Source organism: Jaculus jaculus, chromosome 6, assembly GCF_020740685.1.
Source record: "Jaculus jaculus isolate mJacJac1 chromosome 6, mJacJac1.mat.Y.cur, whole genome shotgun sequence".
Taxonomy (NCBI): Eukaryota; Metazoa; Chordata; class Mammalia; order Rodentia; family Dipodidae; genus Jaculus; species Jaculus jaculus.
In genome coordinates this window covers 88,015,468-88,030,821 of record NC_059107.1, presented here as the reverse complement: position 1 = coordinate 88,030,821, position 15,354 = coordinate 88,015,468, and the positions used below count along the sequence as shown (strand labels likewise).

The 15,354-nt window shown below is 36.9% G+C and overlaps 1 protein-coding gene and 1 pseudogene across 3 annotated transcripts in view; one reads left to right on the top strand and one right to left on the bottom strand.

Moving 5' to 3' along the window:
- The window catches only part of Scaf11 (SR-related CTD associated factor 11), a 72,289-nt gene that overhangs the window by 28,069 nt on the left and 28,866 nt on the right, over positions 1–15,354 (top strand). For all 3 annotated transcript variants that reach the window (XM_045151808.1, XM_045151807.1, XM_045151806.1), the window contains exons 3-4: positions 3,261–3,427; positions 13,448–13,525. In XM_045151808.1, coding sequence (XP_045007743.1) covers positions 3,261–3,427; positions 13,448–13,525 — 245 coding nt within the window. The remainder of the gene's footprint in view (positions 1–3,260; positions 3,428–13,447; positions 13,526–15,354) is intronic.
- Positions 1,215–3,200, bottom strand: LOC101605938 (annotated as a pseudogene).

The window sequence follows — 15,354 nt, the reverse complement described above, 5'->3', positions numbered from 1 at the left end:
GCTACCTTGCATTAATTCCTACAGTATATACTTATGTGCTTATGTACAGGTGTGAGTGTGGTTGTGTGTACATGTATATACATATGTGTGTGGAGTCCAGGGGACAGCTTTGTGTGTTATTCTCAGATGCCATTCACCTTGTTTGAAACAGGGTCTCTTGTTTGACTGGAGTTTACTTACCACTTAGGGTGGACTGGTTGGCTAGTGAGCCCCCAAAGTCTACTTGTCTCTGCCTCCTCAGTGCTGGGATTGTAAGAGTGTGTCTGACTTTTTCATGGGTTTTGAGAATTGAACTCAGGTTCTATATAGCTTGCATGGTAAGCACTTTACTTCCTGAGCAGCCCCTCATACAACAAATACTTTCTTATGAAGCAATAGCAGATCTGTCATGATGAAATAAATTTTCAAACAATTGAGAGATATATTAGACCTTCTTTTCCCTTTTCCCTCTATCCTCTCTCTTTTCCCCTTCCCCTCTCTTTTCTGATAGGATCTTACCATGTATGTCTTAGGCTGTCTTCAAATTTACAATCCTCCTGCCTCAGCCTCCCAAGTGCTTGAATTATAGGTGTGTCTTACTACACCTACCTGGTTCATGTTTTAAATCATTTCTTGTCAATTAGTTCTTTATTTCCTCTTACATTTTACTTTGGACTTAAATTATTAAGTTAGTCCTTGTTCTGACCTCATTTTTAAATTAGCTTCTCTGAGTTGTATCATTTTCTGTCTCTTACAATATAGTTAGTTTCTTAAAGCTTGTTTTAGCTCAGAAGTGTTCTAGGTCTATTTTTTTCCCCATTATGAGTGTTACTTGAAAAGTGATATTTGAAGCCAGTGGATTTTTAAGTTTGTTTCTAATGATTTTCTATAAGTTGGATTTTTTTTTTTTGTGGTTTGGAAATACTGATTATGAGTTCATATTTGATAAATTTAATCTTTGGAATATTGAATTCCCAATTAAGTTACTCTTTTTTTTTTAATAGATTTTTTTTTTTAATTTGAGAGGGAGAGGAGAGAGAAGGGGCACACTAGGGCCTCCGGCCGTTGCAAACAAACTCCAGATGCATGCACCACCTTATGCATCTAGGTCCTCAGTAATCGAAGTGGGATCCTTTGGCTTTGAAGGCAAACGCCTTAACCACTAAGCCATCTCTCCAGCCCAATTCAGTTATTCTTTTTTTTTTTTTTTTTTTTCCGGCATAAACAAGGGCTTATGGGGGGACCGAGGCTCAGTCCTTCTTGGCCGCCGCCTTGCGCATAGCGGCCAGCACGCTGCTCAGCTCCTCGCGCTTCCTCTTGGCGCGCATGTGCGTCCCGCTTCTTGATGAGCTTGAGCGCGCGCTTGTCCTTGGGCACCTGGAGCAGCTCCATGCGCGCCGCTCGTAGGGCGCGAAGCCGCACACCTCGCGGATCGTGTCCCGGACGAACTTGGTGTGCTTGGTCAGGCGCCCGCGCCGCGGCTGTGCCTCGGCTTGCTCACGTTCTTCGTCACCTTGTGGCCCTTGTTGAGGCCCACGGCCATGGGGTAGCGCAGAGCCATGGCTGCTGCTCGTCTATGGCGGCTGAGGCGGAAGCCCAATTCAATTATTCTTTACAAAATGCTTGTTTGCTTTATTCTGGACCCATGATGGAGCCATTGTAGTTCTGTTTGAATGTCTTAATTTAATATTGGAATCTCTCAATATTAGTATTACTTCTCTACCTGGAAAGAAAGACTTGGTCTTTAGAACTGGTATAGACATTTGTGATTAGGGCAATCTGGTCATATTTCTCCCTACCTCCTTTGGTTATTATCTTTTTTTTTATAATTTTTATTTATTTATTTGACAGAAAGATGGGAAGGGAGAGAGAGAATGGGCATGCCAGGGCCTCCAGCCACTGCAGATGAACTCCAGACGCATGCGCCCCCTTATGCATCTGGCTAATGTGGGTCCTGGGGAATCAAACCAAAGTCCTTTGGCTTTGAAGGGAAACGCCTTAACCTCTAAGCCATCCCTCCAGCCCATGGTTATTATCTTTGTATTGAATTTTACAGTTACTATTATTTGCTTATAAACCAGTAATGTACATTTTTGTATAAGTTGGTTATATTACTGTTAGGAGTTTAAAAAGCTACAAATCCCAAGGAGGCTGATTTGATAATATCTATATAGAAGTGTACATGTAGATCCAACAATTTTATTTTCAGGAATTGATTCTGTAGAGAGGATTTAAAAATGTCAAATAGCAAGGCTGTCGTGGAGAACTTGCCTTAGAGTGTATCAGTTAATTTCTCATAGCTGTGAACAAATACCAATGAAAAACCACTTACGGTTTACAGGTTTCTTTTCCCAAGGTAGGGTCTCACTTTAGCCCAGGCTGACCTAGAATTCACTGTGTAGTCTTAGTGTGTCCTCAAACTCATGGTGATCCTCCTACCTCTGCCTCCCGAGTACTGGGATTAAAGGCATGTGCCATCATACCCAGCATATGGTTTACAGTTTTAAGAGGAAGTTCCATAGGTGGGGAAAGCATGTCAGGCTGGAGGGAGTTGCCAACATCACATTGTAGCACAAGTCAAGAAGCAGAGAATGAACAGAACATGGAACCAGGCTGTAACTCCCCAAGGTCCACTCCTGGTGACACACTTTTACCAGCAAGGTGCCACCATCTTCCCCTATAGTGCCACCAGCTAGAGATAAAGTATTCCAACATGTGAACCTGTGGAAGGGATTTTACATTGAAACCACCCTACCTAGTATGTGCAGAGACCTCTCTGTTCCATCCGCAGGACTGGAAAGAAAAAGAAAAAAATAAACAAGAAAAAAAGTTCTCTTGAAGAATTGTCATAGCCAATGGTTGAGAAAAGTGAGCATTCATTAATACATTCCTTCAAAAGTCAGATTAGTATGTATTTTATAGTGTGTGGGAAGAAAGAAACAATAGATTTCTTTCAGAATTTAACCCCTATAATCATGGTGCCTGGGATTCTGGCATAGGATTTGAGACCACACAGGAAAGAAACTTCCCCTTGAAACTAAGCCACACTAAACCCTTTCCCTTCTTTTAAGTTGTTTCTTCTGGTATATGTTTACAACATCAAGAAAGTAACTGATACACTTGACAAGTGCTCTGCCACTGAACAGTGTTTGTTATTTATCTAAGATCTAACACATTGTAATAGAAGGGCCCTTGCAGTATGGAGTCCATCATGTTGCCATAATCATAAATCACTTAGTTCTGGCAGGTTTGAAAGCATGAATGATTATTTTACTTTACAGGTGAAGGAAACAGAAATAATGATACTACCGCTGCCACCACTGGTCTATTGTACCGTGAAACAGACAGATGTCCAATATGTCTTAATTGCCTATTAGAAAAGGAAGTTGGTTTTCCAGAAACTTGTAATCATGTCTTCTGTATGACCTGTATTCTTAAATGGGCGGAGGTAAGTCTGAGAATCAATGTTAACCACATTTGATAAGTTATTGTATTTTAGTTTCCTAGTATGATTTTATTTCACCTATGAGTTGATATTTTTCTTTTGCTCATTTTATTTATTGTTAATGAACTTTAAGTGCACATTTTGAAAAAAACTTTACAGTGAGAACAGGTAAAACTTTTTACTGACTTTTATAGGGTATTATCTGTTTACTAGTAGTAACATCTCTGTCTGGTTTTTATTTTATGTTTGTTAAGAATTTTCAGATAGGTTATTTGATTTCTTTTTCATCTCGGTCTTCTAGAATAACCAGAACAGATGTCATAGTATCTTTCCATTTTAGAGTTGAGGAATCTTAAATATTATATTCTATAATTTTGCTCAGATCTCATAGATTGTGACAGATGTCAGTTTAAAATTACATTTTCTAAATGTTTTTAATTCAATATGAAGTGATTTCAGAGTTTCAGCCAGTTCTACCAAGATTCTGTAGAGTATAAGTAAGAAACAAAATATTTTGGGCTTTGACTATATTGTTTTGACTCAATTTGGACCTACTGCTTTGAAGTATATATTAATTGTAAGCCCAATTGCTCTTGTTAAAAAATACATTTTTCTTCACATTATATATTTTCTTAGCATTGTCTGCATATAAAACTCATAAAAGTTAGATATGTTAGTAAATGTTAACATTAGAGTTGCATTCAAATTATTCATGTCAGGCTGGAGGGATGGTTTAGCAGTTAAGGTGCTTATCTGCAAATTATTCAGTGTCTGTGATCACCAGCAGCAGAAAAATAACAAAACCCACATTGTTCAGGGTTTTTAAGTGCTTTGGAATTAATTGCATTTAATGTAATTGGGGTTAATTTTTTCTTTCTTCTTCTTCTTTTTTTTTTTTTTACTTACACATTGTTTACTATTGTGGGAAGAACTGACTTTATAAATAGTGACTGTAACACTTCTTTGTGGCTGAGTTCTGCAAGAAGATATTTGTTATGCCAATTGAATTGATAATAGTGTTTGTAGTAACTGAGAGACTAAGGATAGTTGAAAACATACTTTGACAAAAATATTTTGAGCTGGGCGTGGTGGCGCACACCTTTAATCCCAGCACTGGGGAGGCAGAGGTAGGAGGATCATTGTGAGTTCAAGGCTGTCCTGGGACTACATAGTGAATTGCAGGTCAGCCTGGACCAGAGTGAGACCCTACCTTGAAAAACCAAAAAAAAAAAAAAAAGTTTTGTGGAGAATGTCACTGATAAATCTTACAAATATACAGCAATTAATGAAATCAGGATATTTATCTTCCTGTGCCATCAACTAAAGAAACAACTGTCATCTGTGTTGAGTTTAGTGTACTTGGGACGGCTTTGTGGTTTTTTTGTTTTTTTTTGCTGTTATTGTTAGTTGGTGGTGAGGGCTAAAAGAATCACCGTTACTGCATTAGTAGGTTCATTTCAGTGTCTCCTTATTGTGCTCAGTGGCTACTCTTATTGCAGACATTAACAAGCTAATCTGAGTGTTTTTCTTTAGACAGTTAGAATGTATAGACATGGTTTTTCTTAAAGTTTTATCATTATGTACATGTTACAGGTTTCTATGAGGAATGTCTTGAGAAATCTAACTGCTAGATGGGACATGGACCACATATTTAACTCTACTAGTAAATGGTCATCCTAACTATGCATTTCTAATCTTTGTAAAATATTTTTAATTTGAAAATACTTGACAACATATATAATTTAGACATTACCTTTCTTTTATTTTCTTGTGTTATTCCTTTGGATTTAAGTGTTTCACTGAAGTGAAATTGTGTTTCAAAAGTAAGTTCTTACTTGTTGTACACTGATTTCAATTATGATGTAGGAAGAGGCAAGTAAACAGAGCCTTTTGAATAATTTCATTTCCCCTAATGGGAATAGCTGCCATCAATTAATGAACCATTAACTGTACAGTAGTAAGAGCACAGTCATACTAACATATTGTTAATTTCCAATCATGAATACTATTTTACAGTTACTTAGGCTTCCAAAATTTCAGTTTAGTCTCTTGCTGTTATAAAATTTAGATGTGCATAAGTGTTTTAACATACAGAACCAGATTTCTAATTGATCTTTATTTTGGTATTGTCATGCTTCATACTCATTTTCTTTAACTTTGTGTTTAAAAGAGGCATGCAGTTCACTTCAGATTCAGTATGAAGAATATATAATAAGTGCACATTTAGAGTCCCTTTCAAGCTATGTTCTAAGGAGTTCTACATTCACGTTTATTTCACTCTCAATATATTTTATTTTTAATTTTTTTGTTTATTTTTATTTATTTATTTGAGAGCAACAGAGAGAAAGAGGCAGAGAGAGAGAGAGATAGAAACAGAATGGGCATGCCAGGGCATCAGCCACTGCAAACAAACTCCAGATGCGTGCACCCCCTTGTGCATCTGGCTAATGTGGGTCCTGGGGAAATGAGCCTCGATCCGGGATCCTTAGGCTTCACAGGCAAGTGCTTAACCGCTAAGCCACCACTCCAGCCCTCACTCTCAATATTAAGTAGACATACAGAGTAAGAATCAGAACTCATTTAGTTTCCAGATATACCAAGAAAGAAGTTAATTTTTAAAAATGAATTCATAGTTTAAGCTTTTACTATTGTTCACTTCTAGTAGAAGAATAGATATCACAGTGGTACATGGAAAGCTACATGATAAGAAAACACAAAATGCACACTGGATAACTATAGATTTCTGTGTCTTTCAGAAATTTAGCTGTGCTGTAGTTTATAGTCAGGGTTCATTGAGGTATGATTCAGAAGGGCTATAGAGTCCAAAATTATACTTACTTGTTTGCTTTCACCTTAGTATTTTAGTCAGCAGAGAAAAAATAATTGTAAGAAACTAGTAGTTAGTAGTCCAGTGTGTCTATTTTGAACACACTCCTGAATTTTTTTATATCCTTAAATTATTTCCATAGTGAAAGTTTCAGTCTCTTGTAACTATTAACATCTTTTTGGTTAAGCAAAAAGCTGAGTTAGATCTTTAAAGTAATTAAGTAACTGACTGACTAAAGGTATGCTATAGAATCCAATTTTCTTTGGACAAAGGATATATGCTGGTCTCCAGTCCAGAACCCAATAGCCACCTGTAAGGAAAACTACCACAAATTGAACTCAAGCTTGTTCACTTATGTCTGTTTAATTTCAAGGAATTCATAGTGGTAAGCTTATGAGTTTATTAAAAGTAATGCTAATATAGAAATAGAATATTAAAAGCCAGTAATGGTGTAATACACCTGTAATCCCAACACTTGGGAAGCTAAGACAGGAGGACTGCAGGAAGTTGGAGGCGAGCCTAGTTTACGTAGTAAGTACTAGGCTAACCAGAGCTATATACAATACCTTGTCTTAAATGTTAGAAGAAAAAAAAAGAATTGAAGAAAATGCGCAAAAGTAGAATATTGGACACAAATGTAATAGTCGTTAAAGGAAGGCTGAACTTTTTATCTAACCATCACTATTGCAGTTGAGAATCTGAAATTAAGTGAAACAAGGCTTTTGGATGATAAAATATGTATAGAGCCAGTACCCTAAACTATTACTTATTAACTTACGGAATTTATTATCATACATTATAAGCAAAACACAGTCTACACTTAGTTTTGAACTTAATAGAAATTTAACGTTGATTACCAGAGCTTGCACATTTAAAGTAGACATTTAGAAAGGTGAAGACTAGGGGAGTTTGCTCAGTGGTTGAAGGCAACTTGCTTGCCTTTAATTAACAAAAAATTGAACCTGCCCAGGTTCGACTCCTCAGTACCCAGGTAAACCAGATGTACAAAGTGACACATACATCTGAAGAATGTTTATGTGATCTAGGAAACATGTAGCCTGACTACAGGTGAGCACTTTGTCTAGTTGTCTTGGATCATGGAAAAAGGATAGATACTGGTAACAAAGATACTGACCTCTAGTGATATGTATTACTATACCATCATGGACTATGGACTGCAAATTTATATATGTCTTATTTGTTAATGACAAAGGTAGTTCTAGAAATTCCCATGAATAGGAAAACCTGCTTAAAAGCATAGGTACTGAGGTTTATTTAGCTTTTAAACATCTTAACACTTGCTTCTCTCTCTCTAGGAGGGGCTATCAATAGGCAGCCTATGTGATTGAGGATAGAGCAGCAGCAGGAAGCAAGAAATATTAGAAATCAAGAATCCTGAATTCTCAAATAAGGAAGGCTTCCTGTTTTTACATTTAAATATGGGTTTGTCTGAGCTGGGAATTTCCATCGCTTCAGAATACTAGGGTATGTTTTACTGAAATCTTTAGGAAGACTATTCTTTTCTATCAGATTGCTTCCTTCACTAATACTACCAAAGTACAGAGCATCCACTGTAAAATATATGCTCTGTTTTTAGTATACATTGCACTGTTAAAAAAAATGAGCCAATTTTGTTAATTTTGTAGTTGTATCATAAAGTTGAATGGTGTTCTTGGATACTTTGATATGAAGCTAGTTAGAAAATTTAAAATTATTGAAACTAAAATTTAAGTTATTCATGAAAACATGAATATTGAGAGTAATTTTGTTGTATATCAGGAATCAAAATTAAATATTTTTCATGTGTAGAAACAAAGTTTGTGATATTCTTTAAATTAAAATGACTTAAAATCTTATTTTTTCTATATTATCTTTAAATATGAGCTTTTAAAACTTTGCCTTTTAGAAATACAACTAGTTATTCTAGCCAAACAAATTTCACTTTGAAAATTAAGGTTTACTTGGAAAACTAATATGTTTTGCAATTGCTTTCTCCTTCATGGAAGGATTAGAATTTCTTGAGAATGTCTTAAAATTAGACCACTTGAAACCAGTGTTTAAAACTGGTTTGTAAAATTTTTCTATTGAAGTTTTGTGATTACCACATGTTTAATTTGATCCTTTAGTACTTATTAATAAATTTTTGTGTGGAAAGTAGCATTATTATTTTCCTACATGAAGTGAAAAAATTACAGGTCTTAATTTTTTAAAACATGTTTTCATTTTATTCATTGGATTCTTTAGTTCCTTTGTTGATATACGCTATGAAAACTTAGGTTACCTGAGATTCTTGTCTTGTTCTCTGAAATGCTTTCCTACACTTTCTCTAAGTTCAGAAATTGGCAGCATTACTTCTTAGCCCTAGCAAAGATATTCCATCTACCATGATTTGCTTGTTTTCTGACATCCATGCTTCATACCTAGGGAAGATAATACATTTTTAAGAGATTTTGGGGCTGTGGAGAGGTGGCTCAACAGCAAAGAGCTTTTGCTATTTAAGAATGAGGAGGGCTTGAGACCTCTTGAACTTGCTTCCCTAGATCCTGTGTAGAAAGTTGAGAGTAATCATGCACAACTGTTCCCCAGTCTGAGAGAGAGGGAAAGGGGCCACCTATAGCATAGAGAATCCCTGGGGCTCTCTTACTGAATTCAGCAGTTCTAGGTTGTGAGAGAGAGACCCTGGTCTTAAGGAAGTATCAGTTGTGTGATAGAGAAGAGTACCCCAAAGTTCTGTGGCTGCCATGCACATGCATCCATACACATGTGGATATACCACATACTCAGCATATGCACACACAAGCAAAAATATTGAGAATTTTTTTTTGTTGGTTAAGTCTGAATCAAAGAATAACTTATTTTCTGATGTTAACTAAATTACCTTAGAAAATTAAAATATCTGTAGATTATGCAGATACATAGTAGTAGTTTCTCATTACTACTGCTTTTTTTTTTAATTTTCTGGTTTTTTTTTTTTTTTTTTTGAGGTAGGGTCTCTAGCCCAGGCTGACTTGGAGTTCACTACGTAGTCTCAGGGTGGCCTCAAATTTACTGCAATCCTCCTACCTCTGCCTCCCAAGTGCTGGGATTAAAGGTGTGTGCCACCATGCCCGGCCCTCTGTTTTTGTTTTTGTCATAGCAGTGGAACCTTGTTTTAAATAAAACTTTAGACATATCCAAAGCAATACGTATGAAGGAAAAAAAAAAAAGAAAATTCTATCAAATACTTATAACAGATAAAATGGAAATTCCTCAGGTTAAAATTATGTCACATTAAAAACTGGAAAAGAAAGGAAGGTATTTAGCTAATTTCAATGGAAGAAACTTAAGAAAGAAAAAAGGAGATTGTGTAATTTCAGTTACTGACTAATTGAGTGCATGGTACAGAGAAAATTTCTTTGGATCTTTGTGTCATAAATTGAAATAGCAAGAGTAATAAGACAGTTCTCATGTATGTCCTAAAATTGTTACTTCAAGGAAGAAATCACTAAGTATTCATGTTTCTTACTTTCTTATACATCTATTTCAGATTAATTTACCAAGGTTTTTGTTAGTGTAGACCTTACATACGAACTAGTGTATACCACACAGTCTTCTAAGAATTGTTAATTCAGTTTATTTGCATAAAAGCACTGGAGGTAAGTTCCGTAATTCCCATTTTCACAAATTAGGTAATTGAGGCACAGATAATATGAACAACTTGTTCAATTTGGACTAAAGTCAAAATATTAAAATAGATAGTAAATCTGCAGGCTCCACACATCTCAGTTTTTCATTTAACTACTGCTTAATCTTTATGAATGTTTACCTGAACTTAATTTTTTTTTTTTTTTGAGGTAGAGTTTCACTCTAGCCCAGGCTGACCTGTAATTCACTATGTAGTCTCAGGGTGGTCTTGAACCATGGTGATCCTCCTATCTCTGCCTCCCGAGTGCTGGGATTATAGGCATGTACCACCATTCCCAGCCTGAACTTAGTTTTAAAATAGAAATAAAAATATTTGAAAACTTGGTAAAAATTGGAAGCATTGATTGAGATAATCTTTTAAATTATGAATGTAGTTATATTACCCCTAATGAAATTTCATAGTTGATGCTAATGGATGAGTAACAAAACATTTTATGTCACATTCATTGAACTGGAATTACTCTTTGTAAATGCATTATTAAAATAATAAGGAACAGGCTGGGAAGATGGCTTAGTGGATAAGGCACTTAGCATGATTATCTGAGTTTGGATCCTGAGAACCCACTTGGCTGTAGCAGATTTATGTAATCCTAGCACACTTATGGCAAGATGGGAGGCAGACAGGAGAATTTCTCACTCACAATCAGCTAGTAAATGCAATGCTAAAAAATGAAATGAGAAGCCAGGCATGGTGGCACACACTTTTAATCCCAGCACTCGGGAGGCAGAGGTAGAAGGATTGCTGTGAGTTTGAGGCCACCCTGAAACTGCATAGTGAATTCTAGGCCCTCCTGGACTAGCACAAGACTTTTCCTGAAAAACCAAAAAGGGGAAAACAACAACAACAACAACAAAAAACAAACAAACAAACAAAAAAAGCCCAGAAAAGTAAAAAGAAAAGAAAAGAGAGACCCTGATTCAGAATTGAGGCAAAAGTCAAGGACTAAAACCTGAAAGTTGTCCTCTGTGTGTGTATGTATGTGTGTATGTATGTGTGTGTGTATGTACCCTTCCCCCATCCTCACCCCCCAAAAAAGATAATGACTGCTTTTTGGTACTTGTAGGTTAAATTTCCAGAAGGAAAGTAGGAGCATCCTAAATTCCAAATATTTGGGAATAAATTGAGATAGATTCTACTTGTCTGAACTGATATTTAATGAGGTCATATTTCTGAGTTTAGAATGGTATAGAACATTTTCCTATCAAAGCCTGCTTGATAAGAATACAGTGGTTGAAAGTCTCTTGGTTTGTATTTTAGTTACTCCCAAAGCAACTTGAGGAGTTTTGTGAAAATGTGTTGTGAAATCAGGCACTACTCATAGTCTGGTTCTACCTGCACTGTGTAAGCTTACCTAGATAGGAGCAAAAGCCCACAGAGGCAAAAAACCATTTTCCCTTAATGAATAATAATAAAAGATGAATTATCTAAATTCCATGAATGTAAGTATCTAATAATATCAGAAAATTGTAGTAGGTATATTTGAATTCTGAAAGCCTAAGAAATATATTTATATTAAAATATAGTTCATTTATAGTTATAAAGTGATTGAAGGACAAGGTTCCTTAATAAATAAATCAATTTAAAGAACAGGAGCTTAATTTAAAAAGTAAGGTAAGCTGGGCATGGTGGCATGCGCCTTTAATTCCATCCCCTAAGAGGCAGAAGAAGTAGGAGGATCACAGTGAACTTGAGCCCAGCCTGGGTCTACAGAGTGAGTTCCAGGTCAGCCTGGGCTAACGTGATCCTACCTTGGGAAATAAATAAAAGAGGTTAGGCTGAGTATGAGCAGAGATTTTAAAGGAAAGGAACTTTGAATATTTTTCTCTTTTGAAATGAGGCTGACCTCATACTAATATGTAGCTGAGGATGAACTTGAACTTATGTCTCTACCTTCCAACTGCCTAGTTTATATAGTGCTGGGTATAGAACGCAGGGCTTTGTGTGTGCTAGGCAGAGACTCTATCCACTAAGCCATATCCCTAGTCCTGAATACCTTTTAAAAGTAAGAAAATTTGCTCGACCGTATGCATACAGAAGAAAATGTAAATTAAAACTATTATACTGTGTCATGCTGTTAAGATGGGGCAGTTCTAGCCAGGTATGGTGTTGCACCTTTAATCCCAGCACTCGGGAGGTAGAGGTAGGAGGATTGCTGTGAGTTCGAGGCCACCCTGAGACTACATAGTGAATTCCAGGTCAGCCTGAGCTAGAGTGAGACCCTACCTCAAAACAAAGAAAAAAAAAAAAGATGGGGCAGTTCGAAATTACTACTGTGGACCAGTATAAGATATATAGTTAAGAGGGAAAAATTCAGTTCAGCATGTGAATTGTAATATTGAAAAGATATATGTGTGTGTGCTGGGTAGCTACAAAAGAATAAGTAACTGCCTCTGGAGAGATCATCTAGGTAGCTGAGGGGGAAGGGTGGAAGAATAGTTCATTTTTCTATATTGTATTTAATTTTTTTTCTTCTTAAAAATATTTATCTGAGAGAGAGAGGCAGGCAGGTAGACAGAAAGAGAGAATGGGTGCACGAGGGCCTTTAGCCACTGCAGACAAACTCCAGACACATGCTTCTCCTTGTGCATCTGGCTTACGTGGGTCCTGGGAAATCAAACCGGGGTCTTTATTTAGGCTTTGCCTGCAAATGCCTTAACTGCTAAGCCCTTTCAGCAGCTCATAATTTTTTTTTTTCTTTTTAGAGGTAGGGTCTGTCTAGCCCACGCTGACCTGGAATTCGATATGTAGTCTCAGGGTGGCCTCGAACTCAAGGCAATTCTCCTACCTCTGCCTCCTGAGTGCTGGGATTAGAAGCGTGTGGCACCATGCCTGGCTTGCGTTTTAAAATATCTTTTACTGCTGACATAACTGCTTAATCTCAATAATTGGGAGAAAAATGTTAAATTACACAATATTAAAAATAGTAAATGGCCTCCCCAAGCCATTCCTTTGACAGTGGTTTAGAGATTTATAAGTTTAGCATTACAGCCAACTTTACATGACAGAGCTTTAAATTTTATCCTAGCTTTCATTATACCAGTAATTTTGAGTAGAACAACAGATCTTAATGAGATCTTTTTTTTTTTTTGGTTTTTGGTTTTTGGTTTTTTGAGGTAGGGTCTTACTCCAGCCCAGGCTGACCTGGAATTCACTATGGAGTCTCAGGGTGGCCTCGAACTCACGGCAACCCTCCTACCTCTGCCTCCTGAGTGCTGGGATTAAAGGCATGCGCCACCATGCCCGGCTTCTTAATGAGATCTTAATGACAGAAATTTTATCTCGTGTTTATCATGTTTCAACTTAAGAGTAGACACTCAGCAAATATTTGAATGACTGAAACTGTAGGTATTTGTTCTGTGGCATGATATAGTCTGAGAGTATTTCATCTCCTTTATCTTTGAGAGAAGAAAAAGACTTCTGTGATAGTGGAAACATATAACTGTATTTAATTTAGTTTAATATGGTCTCTTGTAAACATTTGTAAAGATAAAATTTATTAATCATTTTTCAGACACTGGCTTCATGTCCTATTGACCGAAAACCCTTTCAAGCAGTGTTGAAATTTAGTGCACTGGGAAGTTATGTTAGGGTAAGTTTTAGATTTTATTTACTTTGTATATTTGTGTGTGTACCATGGCATGCATATATAGTTTCGATGACAACCTCCTAGTGTTTGTGCTCCACTATCTGTGATCCAGGTTCTTTGGCCACCGCAAAATAGTATAGGTCATGAACTCTGAATTGTTCATCTCCCATTGTCATAAATTTTGGGATCACACACATATGCACCACCTTACCTCTGACTTTACATGGGCGCTGGGGAATTAAACCCTGGCCAGCAGCCTTTGCAAGGAAAAGTACTTTTAACCACCACTTAGCCATCTTCACGGCTCCTTGGATTTTATTTTATGATACAAACTGTACAAAGTTATATAAAGTTAATTGAGTGTATTTTACTTAGATTTCTAGTTAGTATAGATTTAAAAATTACTCAGTTTCAAGTTTAATGTATGGCAGACACATCATTTCTCTTTAGCATGCCAAACTCAGACCTTTCAACAAGAGTACTGCAATTCTGGATCTTCTTTGCTTTCTAAGGAAGGCATATCTATAGTGGTCTCTTTTGATATTGCAGAAACATATTAGCTCTCTAATGCTTTAAAATAAGTTTCCTGTTTAATTACAATACACTTAAATTTTCAAAATATCTGAAGCATGACTAATTTCTGTATTCCAAAAGTAGTTTCTGGGGAAGGTAGTTCAGCAATTAAAGGTGCTTACTTACAATGCCTGCTGGCCCAGTTCCCAAGCCAACTATATAAGTTTTATGCAAAAAGTGGCACAGAGGGCTGGAGAGATGGCTTAGCGGTTAAGCGCTTGCCTGTGAAGCCTAAGGACCCCAGTTCGAGGCTCGGTTCCCCAGGTCCCACGTTAGCCAGATGCACAAGGGGGCGCACGCGTCTGGAGTTCGTTTGCAGAGGTTGGAAGCCCTGGTGCGCCCATTCTCTCACTCTCCCTCTATCTGTCTTTCTCTCTGTGTCTGTTGCTCTCAAATAAATATTTAAAAAAAAGTGGCACAGATATCTGGTGTTTGTAGAAGCAAGAAGCCTTGGAGCACTAACACCACATGCATACACACACACAATTTTTTTTTTTTTTTGGAGGGGAGCAGGATTGGATTGTGTTGTGCTTAGATTTTTGCATTGAAAAAATTTTTTTGAGTCTGGTTCTTGCTCTAGCCCAGGCTGACCTATAATACATGATGTCTTTTCAGGCTTGAACTCACAGAGATCTTATCTTTGCTTCCTAAGTTTTCAGATTAAAGGTGTATGCTACCACGTCCAGCCAAAAAAAAAAAAAGAACTTTTTTTTTTCCCTTAAACTTTATTTATTTATTTATTTGAGAGAGGGAGAGAGAGAATAGGCATGCCAGGGTCTCCAGCCACTGCAGATAAGCTCTAGATGCATGCATCCCCTTGTGCATCTGGCTTACGTGGGTCGTAGGGAATCGAAACCAAGGTCCTTTGGCTTTGTAGGCAGATGCCTTACCTTAACCGCTAAACCATCTCCAGCCCCAAGCATTTTTAAAAAAATTTTTACTTTTTATTTGTTAGAGATGGATGCACCAGGGCTTCTAGCCACTGTAAACAAACTCCAGATGTATGCACCAGCTTGTGCATCTGGCTTATGTGGGTAATGGGGAATTGAACCTGGGTCCTTAAGACTTTGTAGGCAAGCACCTTAATTGCTAAGGCCCCTGAAAAGTCTTTTAAAATGGAATATCAACCCACGTAAAACTTAAGTCCACAATATCTGAAAAACATTATTTTGAGATTAGCCAGTAAAATTAACATAAAGTGCTATCATTGTTCTCAAATGTCATTGAAATTACTTATTATGAGCCACGAGTGTGATTAT